The sequence below is a fragment of the Nyctibius grandis genome, chromosome 14 (assembly GCF_013368605.1).
Source record: "Nyctibius grandis isolate bNycGra1 chromosome 14, bNycGra1.pri, whole genome shotgun sequence".
In the NCBI taxonomy this organism is placed as follows: domain Eukaryota; kingdom Metazoa; phylum Chordata; class Aves; order Nyctibiiformes; family Nyctibiidae; genus Nyctibius; species Nyctibius grandis.
The window spans coordinates 13426962-13441693 of NC_090671.1; the positions used below are offsets into that span (position 1 = coordinate 13426962).

The window sequence follows — 14732 nt, forward strand, 5'->3', positions numbered from 1 at the left end:
CAGGGGCTGGTTGGGAGCAGGCTGAGGCCAGGGCAGGGGACCTCCTGCCAGTTTGGTCTCACCTTGGTGGTGGCCATCTCGGCACTGGGTACCAGTCCTAGAAGAGGATTGAATGGTACCTGGTTCTCCTGTACTTCCATGTCATACAGCTTGATACAACATACAACTTAATACGTGTTAATACAAATAATTTACCTAAAGAAATAGGAACAGAGCAGTCACAGGGAAAACATCACAATCCGGTGTCCTCACTTGTGAGAAGCAAAGCCATGAGCTGGCTGATAAATGGCTATAAATAAGTATATGGTGATTACAGAGTTTGAGCCTTAGTCAGAACCATCAGGGTTATGCAGAACAGAGACTGATGGCCTCAAAGGGTCTGTTCTCCCCAGCGTGTGGTCAGTGGTGAAAACCCAAGTACTGCAACTCTGTGGGACCTCCCGTGACCTCTGTCCTGCCTTCCTGTCACTGCAAGACGGAAGGAAACTAAATCAGGTTGAAGTACCCCAGCACTGCTGGTGGCTTGGGGCGTGCTGCAGACGCTGGATCCAGGGACGGACTTCCCCTTTCCATGCTGTGGCTAATTCAGGGTTGGGGTTTTGGGGTGTTTTCTTCATGCAGTTCCGGAAGAAAAAACTAAAATTCTGCAAGAGCCACATTCACGACTGGGGCCTTTTCGCTATGGAGCCCATTGCAGCTGATGAGATGGTGATTGAATACGTGGGTCAGAACATCAGGCAGGTAAGCTGGACTGTGGGTGCCATCTGAGCAAAAACCAGCTCTGAAAGAAGTACGGGGGTTGGAGTCCCTGCTGTAAGGCGTTAGTTACGTGAGCTAGGCAGGGGTGGGCATGTGGTTCAGAGGTACAAGGGTGGGATTTTCAATAACCCATAGAAACTCAGCACTCAAATCCTTAGGAGATAAGCTCTCGAGAAGCCCATCCTGAACTTCTGTTTTCAGTTAGGGCTGTGCTCTCTTGGGGTGTTTGGGATCGTGTATCTGTTGAGTGGCACAAGCACAGATCAGGTGAGTGTTGTGTAGATCTCTGCTCAGATCACTTCTGCGGCGTGTCCTGACACGGCACGTGGGGTTTTCTGTAGGTCATTGCTGACATGCGTGAAAAGCGATACGAGGATGAAGGCATCGGGAGCAGTTACATGTTCAGAGTCGATCACGACACCATCATCGATGCCACGAAATGCGGAAACTTTGCCAGGTTTATTAATCACAGCTGCAACGTAAGTATCATGTTTTTGCGTATAATTGTACTCTGACATACTGGTAAACCCACTGAGTCCTTGCTGACTTTGATCGGGGCCATGTTCAGAAGTAGCAGGGGGTCACAGGGTTGTGATTAAATATTAATGAGCTGCAGCAGATCAAAGCAGAGTCTAAACTAGTGTAAAGAGATTGGAGAGACCTGAGAAATGAAACGTGCAGCGAGACAGAGCGCACTCAGAATCCTTCTGGCCGTGTTGGGTAACCCTGGTGGACACTGTTCAAACATATATAACAAATATTTCCTTTAAACAAACCAAATTTTAGCATTGTTATTCTGCTGTGAGAACAGTCTCCTTCTGGTGTCCACATGGGAAAAATATTCTCTGCCCTGGCAGGTAGAGAAGCTGCTTTCCCCTCTGCTGTGTGCTGCAGTCTGTACTCAAAAGACTTGGCTGCCTGACCAAATTATTGAGCATTAGCTGAGCTGCTCTTAGCCTGTGACAAACTTGGTGGAGCATCATTCAGGTTCTTTTGCACCACAAATGACCAGAATGTGGATATTTTGGAGGAGAACAAGGAGGGCTGCTCTGTTTGCTGGCTTCACGCCTCCCCTCTCTCAGCTTCCCCTGGGTCCAGTCTCTGGAAGTGTGGCTGAGGCTGTCTAGAAAAATACCCTGCTCTGTAGTAGCTTGGAATAATTGTGTGGAGACTGGGAAGCCATGGCCCTGGGGAGCCTAAATCCTTACCTGTTCTGTCACCCTTGCAGCCAAATTGTTATGCTAAAGTGATCACGGTGGAGTCTCAAAAGAAGATCGTCATCTACTCCAAACAGCACATCAATGTGAACGAGGAAATTACCTATGACTACAAGTTTCCAATTGAGGATGTAAAAATCCCGTGTCTATGTGGCTCTGAGAACTGCAGGGGAACCCTGAACTGAACTCTCGAGGTTTCTCGTCACACTTGCACCTTCGGCCATGTCAAAACTGTGGTAACCAGGTGTGGTTGCACTTTGCCAAAAAAAAAGACGGAAAAAAAAAAAAGAAAAAAAAGGAAGAAAAAAATTTAAAAAGGAAAAAAAATTTAAAAAAAAAAGATGAAAAAAAAAGAGAAGAAAAAACCAAGCAAGTTTCGCACTTCTGCCAGGATCACAAATGAAAGCAAAAAGCGCACATGCTTACGAGGACTGTTCATGTTTCAGGTGCTCTTTCCTTTTCAGATCCAACACGCACACAAAAAGGTGACTACCGTTTTGTGGCATGGTCTATCCAAACACTAGCTTCTCTGTTCAGTCCCGACAGTAATGCTCCACGATGGGATAATGGTACCTTTTTTTTTTTTAATTGTTGTTATAAACCTTCATCTTTTCATAAATGCTGCTACCTTTTTCTCATCAGTTTTGTTGGTTGAAAAAGACATTCAACGTTTAAATGTGAAGCAGAGACTGAAAATGCCATATAGGTTTTGTTGGGAGCTTGATTGGCTGAAATTGCACAGATTTCTCAGAGTAAGCTGTAAATAAATGTAAGGTTGGTGTTACAGAGCAAGCCGGAGGCTTGAGGGGGTGTGAATGGGTGCATGTGTGTGTGCTTGGGTGTGTGTACGTGTGGAGATGTGTCTGCAACGAGACTGTCCTGCCTTTTCGTTAGGGATGAGCCTGAACAAGTCCCCTAAGCCAGACACCCCGGGGAGCAGCCAGGTCAGCCGCAGACCTCAGCTGAGCGCGCTGGGCTCGTCTCTAATTTTCATACGCCGCGCTGGTATGTCGGGGGATCAAAACCTCTGCGCCCGTACGTGAAAAATATTTGGATGCTGCAATGTGATAGTGAGGAGTAGAGTCAGTTGTGTAGCTGGAGCGGCGTGGCACAGCGTGTGGCCTTCGGGGACGCCCGTTTCCTGGAGATGGGTTTGCCTTGCGTGCAAAACAGGCTGAGACTGAAATTAAATGAACAATTCAGCCCCGTTTACGCTGTAGGAATCTCACCCTCCTTGTAAGCATACACTACGGCCCACCTTTGTAACGGGATTTTCTTCCTGGAGATGGGAAAACAGGCTGATGTGTGTCTTGTATTAATTTTTCTCACTTGGCATCTGCATTTCCCTGCCCTTCCAGCGTTTTACGTGGAGTATTTGCTCTGTCCTTGAATGTGGGAGATGCCTCCTGTGATAGGAGCGGGCTGTGCCGTGCTGCTCTCCTCCCTCCGTTACTCAGTAACTTGCCCTGGGGTGGTCCATGGTTAAAGTGTCCCCGAGAGCAATCCTGTCCTCCCCCATCTGCAGCATGCAGATGAATGCTGCTTTAAATCTGGAAGGCATGTTTTGAAATGATTTTTCAATATATTTTGTCCCTGTAGATGTGCTGAGGTGAAGGTTGCAGTTCTTCGAAAGGTTCCATTTAAAAATGGGGCAAAACACCAAAGAAATACTTCTTTGGATGTGATCTGGAGATGTTACACGACCGTTCAGGTATAGACAGGATCGATTTTTCAACTTGCATTGAATTTCTCCTGCTTTCAAAGTAGAGATTAGTTATACTAAAACCTTTTTAATTGGCTTATAAGGGGACGTTGCAAAGTAATTATGAGATGGGAAGATTATCTGCACAACTAAACACCTTCTCCCCACAGAACAAATTGCCCAGCTGTGTTTTTGTAGCCTTTGAAAGTCAGTGATAATTGCTGTATGACCACAGCTCCACCATCAGAGGTTACAACCTTGCAAAAGAGTTTCCTGGAAGTTTTTTCAGCTGTTAGGTGGAATTGCCAGGCCGGCACTGCAGAGTGGAGCAATGTAGGTTAGACCTCTGCATCTCAATTTCTTCTTCAGATGAAAGGCCTGGGAGAACAGAACCACACAGACTGCTACGAGCTGCCTTAATACCGCCTGTATGAGGGCGAGGAAGTTGTCCCTGAGGTTGGGCAGTCCATAGTCTCACCTTTGTTTTGTTTTCGTGGTTTTTTTGGTTGTTTCTCCCCCTTTTTTGTAAATCTCTCCAGCAATTGGGTAATGGTGACCCAGAACCTAAAATGAGGAGAAGCACAACTAGTTTCTGTCATTGAACGTTGGTTGTAGCTGCAGCGATGGCAGGAGCGTTTGGGAGTTAAACCCAGCTGCTCTATTTATTTTACTTTTCTTTAAATAAGGTTCATCTTGTGTTGATGCTCCAGTTGGCGTCTCTACAGCTTGGCCTTTTACTTTCAAAGCTTTGGAAATGCACAGAAGTTTCCTGTGTCTCAGAACTGAAGCCTCCATGTGTGGCAGTTCTGCTGATGCCCTTGACCTTCTTCCTCTCTGGTCCATCAAACCAGTGCATTAGCGGTGGTTTTGTGGGGGCAAAGACACCCCAAATGGCCCAGCCCCATAGTACCTACAGACAGTGTTGTATTTCCCAGCATATCTGTGTGCTCTGGACAGGATTAGCCCCTGCAGTTTGCCTTAATCTGTGGTGAGGAGAGGTGGGGAGGCAGGTCACGGTCTGCTGAAACAAGACCTACAGCTTGGGGTCCTTCACCGCGTTTTTAGGAGCACCAAAGGCATTTGGGTGCCAAAGACCATGAGCACCTAAATCACTTGGGTACTTCTGAAACTGCCCGTAAGCTATCCCTTGTTAGGATCCCAGACAAACAACGTGAGTTTTTGGAAGAGCTGAACTCCAAGTTTCCCCCAAGAGGAAACAGAGCTGTTGGACCCTCAGCACTTCTGAAAAATCGCGTTAGTTTGGTCTCAAAGCCAAACCTGAGGCTTCTTTTTTCTTCCCCGTAAACCTTGGCTTGCAGAATCCTACCTGTGCAGCTTTTGTCTCGGACTGTGAAGCTGCCCCATCCCCAAAACACATAATTTTACGGTGAGGATTGTAAGTGTGGTTTAGTGATTTCCATGAGCTGCCGTGGTTGCCCGTGGCTGCCCTGTCCCTGCAAGCCAGCGGGGTCTCGTCGGGGCAGGGGAGCCCTGCAGCCAGGGACGTGGTTTTGGAAGGCAGCCCCATGGAGATGCCTTTCTAATCCCTCCCGGGTGCTTTGGCTCATACTTAGAAAGGGGTGAGGCGAGAGGAGAAGGGCAGAAAGTGTGCAGTTCACACGCCAGCCTGGCTGGGACCTGGCGTTTGCCTCTCGTGGGTCAGCACAGGCACCTCGGCACCCCATGGAGGTGGTGGCAAGGGCTAACAAGGAACCTCACGAGCACGTGCTGCTCTACAGGCAGATGTACTGAAGTGTTTTGTTGGCTGGAAAGCATGTCCCCAATTTATTTTCACTTAAATTGAAACTTAAGACAGAAAAGAGAGAGACGTTGGCTGTGCTCCCTGCAAAGTAGTATCTCGCTGGGTGAAATAACCCTGGAGAACAGTGCAAAAGTTTTGGAAATATAACTTAAATCTTTAGTTTCCCACCGTGAAGCTGGCGTGAGTTCAGGGTGTGGATGCCCCCGCGGTTGGCGTTCCTGGGCAGCGCGCTCTGTGCTTGCACACCTCGCCCGCTGCTGCCCACCACCTTCACTCATCCCTTCGGTCCATCCCCCTGGTGCAGTCCCAGGTCGGTCCCAATAAATGGGTTGTGGCTCTCGGGGATCTGGGAGGGGAAGGGGCTCGTCTTGCAGATATTTATATTGTATAGAGCAGCTTATTTCTACAAGAAAAAAAAAACCAACATTTTTAAACTCCAACAAAGTATACAGTAGTTTCAGTTCTGGTTTTTGTGACCTTTTTCAGGGATCATTTCAGTGCATTTCTGTATAAAATAAAAATTTAAGGAAAAAAAAAGGATTTTGAAGTATAAAAAAAAATGCATCTTCTGTACATAGGCAAACTCAAGAATCTTCTCTTCGAACACTGTTTCTTGTAGAAACATGTTGAAATTTTTTTGCTGATTTCTTTGTACTTCAAGAGCATGTAAATAATTTATTAAAAGTGACTATTGTAATTTGGAGTTCTTTTTAAACAGATTCCAGCTCTAAAGCGTGTCGAGGAGATGGGGAGGAGGAAGGACTAAGTCTAGCAAAGGAGCTGGCGGCATTTACAGCTTGTGTCAAGCTTTGTATAATGTAAATTCTGTATAAATATGGGTTTTGTCAAATAAATAGATGGAATTAGAAGCATTAAGATACTGAAGACAAAAAATTGCCAAGTCAAGGCTTCTTCTTTTTCCCCCCCTCCCTCAGTCTGAAACCTAACGTGCAAAATCTATTTATTTCAAGCGAGGAAATGTGTACAGTCTAATAGACAGCCTAAAATGTATTTAAAGCGAGTTTGCAACTGGATTTTTTTCAATATTTGTTTTGTTTTTATGAGTTTCCTCCTTAATTGCCACTGTGGTATTTGTCCAAGTGAAAAGAAACACATGATGGACACTCTAAAACAAAGGGGCAGTTTTAAAAGTGAAACGGAAGAACACCCGGCTCCCGATCCGTGCAGTTTTCTGGTTCTATAAATTGTTTTAATTCACAGTGTGAAAATAAAGGGCCTCCTTTAAAAGGAGGCAGGTAAAATGGTTTGCAATAAATAATAAAAAAAAAACTTATTTTTTTTAAGTTCCTTAAAAAGAAAACCACAACTCTGCTTTGAAGATTTAGGATTTCTGCTTTTTCTTTCGTTAAGCAAATTTATAAATTTAGGGATGTTTTGTGCATATAGACTCTGTCACCAGTATGTATCTTGTTTTGAAGAAAGTGTTTTTGTTGTGGATGTGTCATGCTGTATATATTTGTTCATATTTTTGTGAATTGAATACTATGTACCATTGTATTATAGTAACTTTTATAAAGCAAACCATAAATATACTGACTTTTCTTACAGAAAAATTATGTTGTGCTTAATGTATAGCCAGGGCAGCTTTTTTGCTCTCAGACCCGTGCTGGGAACCGTGAGAGCTCGAGGAACCAGATCCAGAAAAAGAGCAGTCCAAAGAACGGATTTTCAGCAAAGTTTACTGAAAATATTAATTCTGCTGAGCAGGAAACGACTTGAAGCAACATTTATATTGCGTGGAAGAAGTATGTGGGTGAGTTAAAGTTTATAAACTTAAAGAAAATTTTCATATTTGGGGTTTTTTTAACTTTATGGAGGCAAAAGCCCTGAACCTACGAAGCGAGGTGTTAGTGTTGCTGGTCCAGGTGATGCTGTGAGGCTGGTGGGGCCAGGGGTCCTTTGGTTTCTTTCTTTTAAATCAGTTTATTCAAATCTGAAATGAATTCTGTTACCTGTGGTTGGCAGGAGGGGGGAGCCAGGAGAGCCGCTGAGGTTTGCTGTGGATGAAAGCACGGCCTGGAGCCCCCCACCCTCCCTCACTGGGGGCTGCTGCTGGGAAGGTGGTGGTGGTCAAAGTGGCTTCTCTGAGCTTTAGAAGAAGGGAGACGCGGAGCAGAGGTGAACGGAGTGGCTGATGGCGGAGGAAATGGGAGAGACAGGAGAGAGCCTGGGCTGTAGGTGACTTCCCAGCTCAGTTCTCAGCTTCCATAGCTGACCACGGCGGGGATGTGGGACAGCCAAACCCCGCAGGGCTCAGCCTGGAGGGTGGCCGGATGGGGCAGGGGCTTGGGCCGGGGGCAGGACTCGTGTCTGAGGAGCCCACCCTGAGCCGAGGGCTTGACAGGGGCTTTGGCTGCTCTGGGCTTGAGCAGCTTCGATGCTGGGAAGCTTGGGGAGCAGCGGTGGGTGCACTGGGGCTTTGGAGGGCAGATGTGCGACAGTGGGGAGACCTGCGGGCACTGGAGACCCTGAGATGTTCTTCAGCAGTTGTGTACTGAGGTCTGAGGGCTCCTGGGGGAGCGTTCGACCTGCAGCCACAGCAAACATGGGGCAGAGGGGCTCCAGCTTGACGTGTTAACTTCCCAGGCACTCAAACTGTGACAGAAAAGGGTTTTATTGTGTCAGTGGGGAAAGTCCCACTGCAAAGGACAGTGACAACACCAGCGTGATGCCCAGAGGGGACTTTGCACACGCAGCTGGGATCTGAGCCAAGGAATCGCTGCCAATGCCAGCAATTACTTCTTGAAATGTGGGAGAAACCCCAACCCTTCATTAATCCAGGAATTTACAGGTATTAGAGCAAGACTGTGTTGCCTTGGGAAGGCTGAAATACATAAATTCGATTAAGTCTCATTCCAGAATGTTGTAGCTACCCTAAACCCGTGTGTTTAATCTCAGCAAATTCAAATTCCAGTCTAAAAGCAATTAAAATAAAACCTTCCAAAATGAGATGCAGAGAGAGGCAAACGCCTCCGTGCTTTCCTCTCCCAGTTTCCCGTGTAGCTAAAATTAACAGAAAGCTTTGGATAGGCTAAATTTAAGCACTCCCAGTTGTTTCGTCTGTCTTCCTCCGTAGCTGCGTGTCTTTGGCACATGCATTAAATCTGCCCTTTGTTAAGAATTTGTGGTTTGGATCAGATTAAACCGCTTTTTAAGAGCATGTTTGCTATTTCCCACGCTCCCTCTCCCAAGAAGTCACCGGAGGGCAGCACCGGGGCTGGGTCGGGGTAGGTGTTGAGTCCTTTCACATCTCCAACTTGGCAGCGACTTCCTTGGGTTTATGACACTTAAGTCTGGGCTATTTACCAAAACATTGGCCGTTTCCCGGTACGTTTGTGAATCAGCTCGTTAGGGGCGAGGGCGGCGTTTTCTGCCATCCTCTAGATGCGCTTGGTCTCCCCGTTGGGCTCCAGGATGGTCAGGTTTCCTCTTGCGTCTTGATCCATTTCTATTGCTTCAAACAGAGACTTGAAGTTCCCGGCGCCGAAGCCCTGTGGAGATGACAACGTTACGGACCGCGGGGACGGGCAGTGGCTGGGAAAGAGCAGCACCGAGAGCTGGCTGGGCGATGGTACTTGGTGGCCCTGAGGTCTCAAAGCTGAGATCATTGTGAAATCCTCAAACCAACCTGGTGGTTGTGCCGCTGGATGACCTCCAGAAAGACCGTGGGTCTGTCTTGAACTGGTTTGGTGAAGATCTGGAGCAAGTAGCCTTTCTCATCAAAATCCACCAGGATTTTCAGTTCCTGGAGAAAAGAAACAGGGCGACAGCTCGAAGACCCCCGGAGAAGCAAGGGGATCCCTCTGCATCACCCTCATCCCTGTGAAACACTCTGGGGAGCTGGTCCAGCCCCAGGCAAACCTTTTCGGTCTCATGCCGGTCTGACTCACCTCCAGCTTGTCGATGTTCTCCTTCACTTTGATTTTGGCAGTTTTCAGCCTCTCCCGCAGCATCTGGTAGTAGCTGGATGGCACGTCCATGAACTGCATGCCCCGCTGCTTCAGGTTGGTGATCTGCAAGGAAGGGGAGATGGCAGCGTGGGTCAGGCTTGGGGCTCGTTTGTGGAGCGGTTTGTGCCAAGAGGATGGTCCGGGGTGGACAGTGTCAGGGGGCAGAGGGACACTTTCCAGTGACATCGGCCAACCTCGTGCATGGGGACCTGTCCCACCCTCTCGCTACCAGGAACAGAGGCCCCAAGATGCTCTCTCCAGGCAATGCAGAGAGTTGGCCACCATGCAAGGATGCTTCATCCCACCCTGACCCCTGATAGCTCTGGAGGCCCTTTGGTCTGGAGTGGAGTCCAAAACCAAGTGCTCGAGAGCAGCTGGGCTCAATCCAGACCAGCATCTGCCCCAGGCGAAGGCGGGTGATGTGCTGTGGTGGCTCAGCCCAGCAGCACAGGCTGCCCAAGCTCCCCACCGGCCACCCCCCGAGGACAGCGTGTGCCGTCAGGGTCCCTGCAGACCCCAACTGCTTTAAGCTGGAGGGACGGGCATCCGCCAGCAGCTCATGGGTGCAGGCAGGTCCCTTTCCAGCAACTCGCTGACACAGAGGATGGTTAATCCTGGTTGTAAGACAACCATGGCCCCAACCTGCTCAGCCTGCCCATGTCCTCGTACCCCAATGGGGGTCAGAGTCCACCACCGCCCTGTGACGAGGATCATGCCTGGTGGGACAGGGCGGAGGCGGAGCAGGGCCGGGGCAGGACAGGCCGGGGCTGCACTCACCGCCGAGATGATGTCGGAGGTGTTCAGCGCGATGTGCTGGACTCCGGCCCCTCCATAGTAGTCGATATATTCCTACGGGGAAGAAATGTCACCGCGTTAGTGACAGCACAGCTGGAGCATGCAAAGGGCTGGGCGTGGGCTTAAAAACATGAAAGCAAAATCAGCTCAGGGACACCACGACATGAAAAAAAAGACACTGTTGGTGAGATCAGAGGTGGGTACCCCAGGGTCTGACAGCCCTTGGCAGACCCAAGCAGAGCCAGGGCTGCTTTCCAGCAGCCACCTCAGCGCAGCACGTCTGTGCCAGCTCCTAATTCCTGACCCCTTGGTCCCTTTTTCTTCATCAAAGCCCTGCTCAAGGTGGTGGCACCTGAGGATCAGCCACCGGTGTGCACTCACCTGAATCTGGGATTTCTTCTTGCCAAGTGCCGGCTCGTTGATGGGCATCTTAATGGTCTCTTCGTAGTTGGTGACCACGATGGAGCGCAGGGCGCTGAACTCGGTGTGCAGCTGCTTGTCATCCACCGACCAGAAGCGGTGGAAGAGCAGGTTCTTCTGGTACCTGCCCAGGCCACAAAGGGCACGTTCATGTCCCTCACTCCATCCCCATACTAAAAAACCTCTGCTCTGGCTTAATTAGCCTCAGCCACCAACGTCAGAGGGGATGAGACCAGCAGAGCAGTGCTGCTGCTCCATCCGACCTCTCACCAGCCCTCCCCACTCTTACCAGTCTGCCACTGGGACCATCTCGAGGTCGGGCTGGTTCCCCACGACGTGGTCAACAAAGTTGAGTTTGGTGCTTGGTCTGCGGGGGGAAGCCGGGGGCGGCTCTCAGCCGGGCTCGGGGCCACCCCACAGCGCGGGGGGCTCCGGGGCAAGGCAGTGGGGACCTGTCCGGCTCTGGGGTGGGACATCCCACCAGCACACGGTGGCAAAGAGCCGGGTAGAACCCTCTGCAAAGCACTCACAGCTTGGGCAGCAGGGGATCCTTGAAGAGGGGCGGGTGGTACCCAGGCAAGAAGAGGCCCTTGTAGCTGAGCTTTTCTATCAAGGTGTGGGTGGTGTCACCGTACTGTGAGAGAGGGGAAAGCAGTTCCATGGTGGCCCCATTTTTTTTGGGACCTCCTGGGTCCAGCCTGTTCCCACCCTGCTCCGGCACGGGGGCTCAGCCTGCCGCTTACCGTCTGGATCACTGCGAACTTCACCTTCCCGAATTTGTCCTCCTCCACCCAGGGCTCCTTCACCACCACGGCTCCGCGCTCCTTGGCTTTCTGGGCAGGAGAGAGACCCCCTCCTGCCGCAGCTCCCCGGGCTGGGGGGACACGGCCCTGGGTCCTTCCCCGCCTCCCCTCGCCGTTTCGGGGTGCCGTGCAGGGGTAGCAGAGGGGCTGCCTACCTGCACGATGAAGTCGCAGTCCTCCACTTCGAAGGCGATGTCCTTCACCCCGTCACCGTGCTTCACCAGGTGCTCCCCCATCTCTGCCCGCAGCAAGAGCAGCGCAGGCGTGAGCAGAGCTGCTCTGCTCCACCGCGGCCCTTCCCCGCTCCATCTTTCCCCCGGACCCCCCTGGTACCTACCTTCATTCCCCGGGTTGAGAGCGGATGAAAGAACAAACACGATCTGGCGAGGAAGAGGAGGATGGGTGAGGGATGGTACATGGCGGTGCCCCCAGGCTGGGGGTTTAATGGTGCGAAGGGGTTTTGGCAGCACCCACACACCCGACACCAGCTCGTCTCCCCCCAACCTCTGCAAGGTGCATCACCCCCCTCACCTTGTCCTGCTTGATGACGTGCGAGACCACCTCCCTGCTGCCGGTCTCCAGCCCCCGGTACGCCAGCTCCTCGAACCCCATCTTGTTGCAGTAGTAGGATGCAGCCTGCAGGCAGGTGGGAGCCGCCCCGGGGTGAAGCCGCAGTGCCGGCAGCCCCCGGGGCTCCCCCCCGGCCAGGCCAGTGCCAACAGCCCGTGGGGATCAGCCGCCGCAGGGTGGGCAGGTCACGCGTGTGCAAGTTGTGTGTGTGAGGAAGAAAACCCTAATTCCATGGGGGAGAAAACCCCAATCCCATGGGAAGTGCTGCCTCCGGAGCCCTCCCGTGCCCGCTGCCAGCCGGGGCAGGCGCAGGGCTGGTGCACAGCCGTCAGCATGCAGGGAGCTGCCACCGAGGGGGAAACATTCCTCCCTGTCCCCCATTCATCGCCAGGGTGGGCGAGAAGCAGCTCGGGTTTGGAGCAGGGGGATTGTTAACTCGCTGTTGTCGATGGAGAGCAGCCACCGCGCCACCTCGTCGCTGCAGGCTGGTGGCCACGGCCCGGGCCGTGCCAGTTTGCACGTTCCAAGCCGCCCCTCGCCTTGCGCAAGGGCCCCCAAGGCCGATGGCCCCCAAGGCCAAGGCCGATGGCCGGGCTTTGGGGCGCCAGCACGGCCCCGAGGCGGTGGGGTGCTGGGACGAGCCGCCCGCCCAGCAGCCAACACCCGGCGCGTCCGCCCTGTCCCAGTGCCCACCGTGCCCCGCGCCCGGCCGCAGCCCCTCACCTGCTTGGCATTGCCGACCCAGAAGGTGATGGAGTGGAAATGGATGAAGCGGCCTCGCAGGGGCTAAAGGGAAGGGGAAAAACAGGGCTGAGAGCCACCGCCGCAGCCTTTCCCGCGGCGTTGCTCGTCTCTGGAGCAGGGACAAGTGGCGGCTGCAACCCTGCAAACACATCTCCAGCGAATGCATCCTAATTAACTGGGTGAAACCCCGGCTGCTGCCCCGAAACAGCGATTTTTTTTTTCCAAAGTGCTTCGCAGTCGGGTGCTGCGGGATCCTGCTCTGTGGAGTGGAAGGCGAAAAGCCCTGGCTCGCCTGGGGCTGGCTCTGTCCTGGTGCTCCCTGCGCGCGGCCCCGCAGCGGCTGCCCACCGGGAACCTTCCCGCGTTAAAGATTAATTCTCCCCCGAAATGCTCTTACACAACTGCCAGTGCCGGGGCAAAGCCCCCTTCGCTCCGCTTCCCACCACCCTCCGACCCGCGGTGTCAGGTTTGGAAATAAATGTTACAACAAAAGAGGGTTCTGCTTAGGCATTGGGGCTGGCCGGGAAATACCCATCGTCTCCCTTTTGTCGCTCTCCTCCCAAACCAAATAGAAAAAGGAAGTGAAAAAATTGCCATTATTAATGTTGATTTACAGCAAGGAACCGCGTCCAGTGTGGCCCAGCCAGAGAGTGGTTTTATTTCTGATTTTAGCAGCTAATCAAGGAGTAAGGACCGATTACTATCCGCATTAACACAGCTGATGTTTCGCACCGGGCGACGGGGCAGGCCCACGGACGCAGAACGGCTCTTACCTTTTCTCCCTTGTCTGTGTAAGTTGTCTGAAAGAGAGAACCAGAAAAAAAGAGACGTTAGAGGTTCAGGACGGTGCCTCGGCCCCCCGAGAGCTCCAATCCCAAGGTCGGTGCGTGAGGAACAGCCCTTCTGCACCACCTCCAGCACAGCCACTGAACCGTCCCGGTTCAAGCAGCTGTTAAACCAGGTGAAGCTCCCGCGGTGCCCTGCGCCATTGAGCCCCGGACGTTTAATTTCATTCCCACCCGCTGCCCCTCACCATTTTTGTGCCCTGGCGATGTGACAGCGGCAAAGAGAGCGAGAGCCCACGAGGGCGTGTGATATAGCAGGGCGACAGGGGAGGCTCCTCCTCGGCTCCACCTTCGCCCACCACCCAACCCGAAGCGTTTGTGACCCAGAGACGTGTTTGGTTTGGGCCGGGAGCTGCCAGCACCGTCCCGCCGGTGGCTTTCTGGGGCCAGTCCTGGCTGTGGCACAGCAGGGTCGAACACGGAGCGCGCAAGCGTGCGAGGCTCTGCGGCATGAAGCCTGCTCACCCCGCGGCGAAGCCTCCCCGGCCCCGAGTGTGCCAGGGCTGTGGTGGGGTGATGCAACCATGGCAGCACGTCCCCCCCCAGCCCTCCCACCTGCCCCTGGGGACGTTCACCCCTTCGCGGGGACGTGTCCTGCCCCGGCCAACGCTGAGCCAGGACAGTGGCTGCACGCAGAGCCCAGCTGTGTGCGTGGTGTCCAGGCCTGGGGCCACGCGGTGCCACCGTCAGCTCTGGTGTGCCCGGCGCCGCGGGGGTCCACGAAAGGTGGCAGCAGCAGGAGGGGACAGGCAGCAGCTCTGCCACGGGGAACACCGGTGCACAACCACCCCGCGGCTGGGAGGGGCGGCGAGCCGGAGCCACCGGCGGGGCCAGCGAGGGCGAGCGCGGGGGGCTTGGGTGGCTGTCAGCGGCGTGGCGGTCTGGTGGTGGGCTGTGTCCCCTGCTGCCACACACCCTGGGGACACGGCCCTGTGCTGCCGTGCGCTGTCCCTGCAAGTGCACTGGGGCACCGGCTGGAGCGGGGCCGGCGGCAGGGACGGGGTCACCCCGTGGCACCGTCACAGCTGTGTAACCCTGTGGCAGTGACAGAGCTGTGCCACCCATAGCACCGTCACAGCTGTGCCACCTCCTGTCACCGTCACAGCTGTGCCACCTCATGTCACCGTCACAGCGGTGCCACCTC

At 52.9% G+C, this 14732-nt stretch overlaps 2 protein-coding genes across 2 annotated transcripts in view; one reads left to right on the forward strand and one right to left on the reverse strand.

Moving 5' to 3' along the window:
- Positions 1 to 6973, forward strand: part of SETD1B (SET domain containing 1B, histone lysine methyltransferase) — a 55007-nt gene extending 48034 nt beyond the window's left edge. The window contains exons 16-18 of the mRNA XM_068412580.1: positions 622 to 741; positions 1101 to 1238; positions 1988 to 6973. Coding sequence (XP_068268681.1) covers positions 622 to 741; positions 1101 to 1238; positions 1988 to 2161 — 432 coding nt within the window. The 3' untranslated portion in view covers positions 2162 to 6973. The remainder of the gene's footprint in view (positions 1 to 621; positions 742 to 1100; positions 1239 to 1987) is intronic.
- A 1113-nt stretch (positions 6974 to 8086) lies between these two features.
- Positions 8087 to 13798, reverse strand: HPD (4-hydroxyphenylpyruvate dioxygenase). Its single transcript, XM_068412762.1, has 14 exons — positions 13777 to 13798; positions 13517 to 13543; positions 12723 to 12785; positions 11961 to 12065; positions 11767 to 11809; positions 11585 to 11667; positions 11370 to 11459; positions 11157 to 11260; positions 10916 to 10993; positions 10588 to 10750; positions 10189 to 10260; positions 9352 to 9474; positions 9090 to 9206; positions 8087 to 8952 (listed from the first exon to the last, which is right to left on the reverse strand). The coding sequence occupies exons 1-14, from the start codon at positions 13777 to 13779 to the stop codon at positions 8842 to 8844; spliced, it is 1182 nt and encodes a 393-aa protein (XP_068268863.1). The 5' UTR covers positions 13780 to 13798; the 3' UTR covers positions 8087 to 8841.
- Between the last annotated feature and the right edge of the window lie 934 nt (positions 13799 to 14732).

What these genes read in the sequence shown, in the direction of transcription:
- HPD (XM_068412762.1), bottom strand. An exon ending in GATCCCCTGCTGCCCAAGCT is followed by an intron (nt 10,994 to 11,156) that starts GTGAGTGCTTTG and finishes TTCCCCCCGCAG; the next exon opens with ACCAAGCACCAAACTCAACT. An exon ending in TCCAGCGGCACAACCACCAG is followed by an intron (nt 8,953 to 9,089) that starts GTTGGTTTGAGG and finishes TCATCTCCACAG; the next exon opens with GGCTTCGGCGCCGGGAACTT.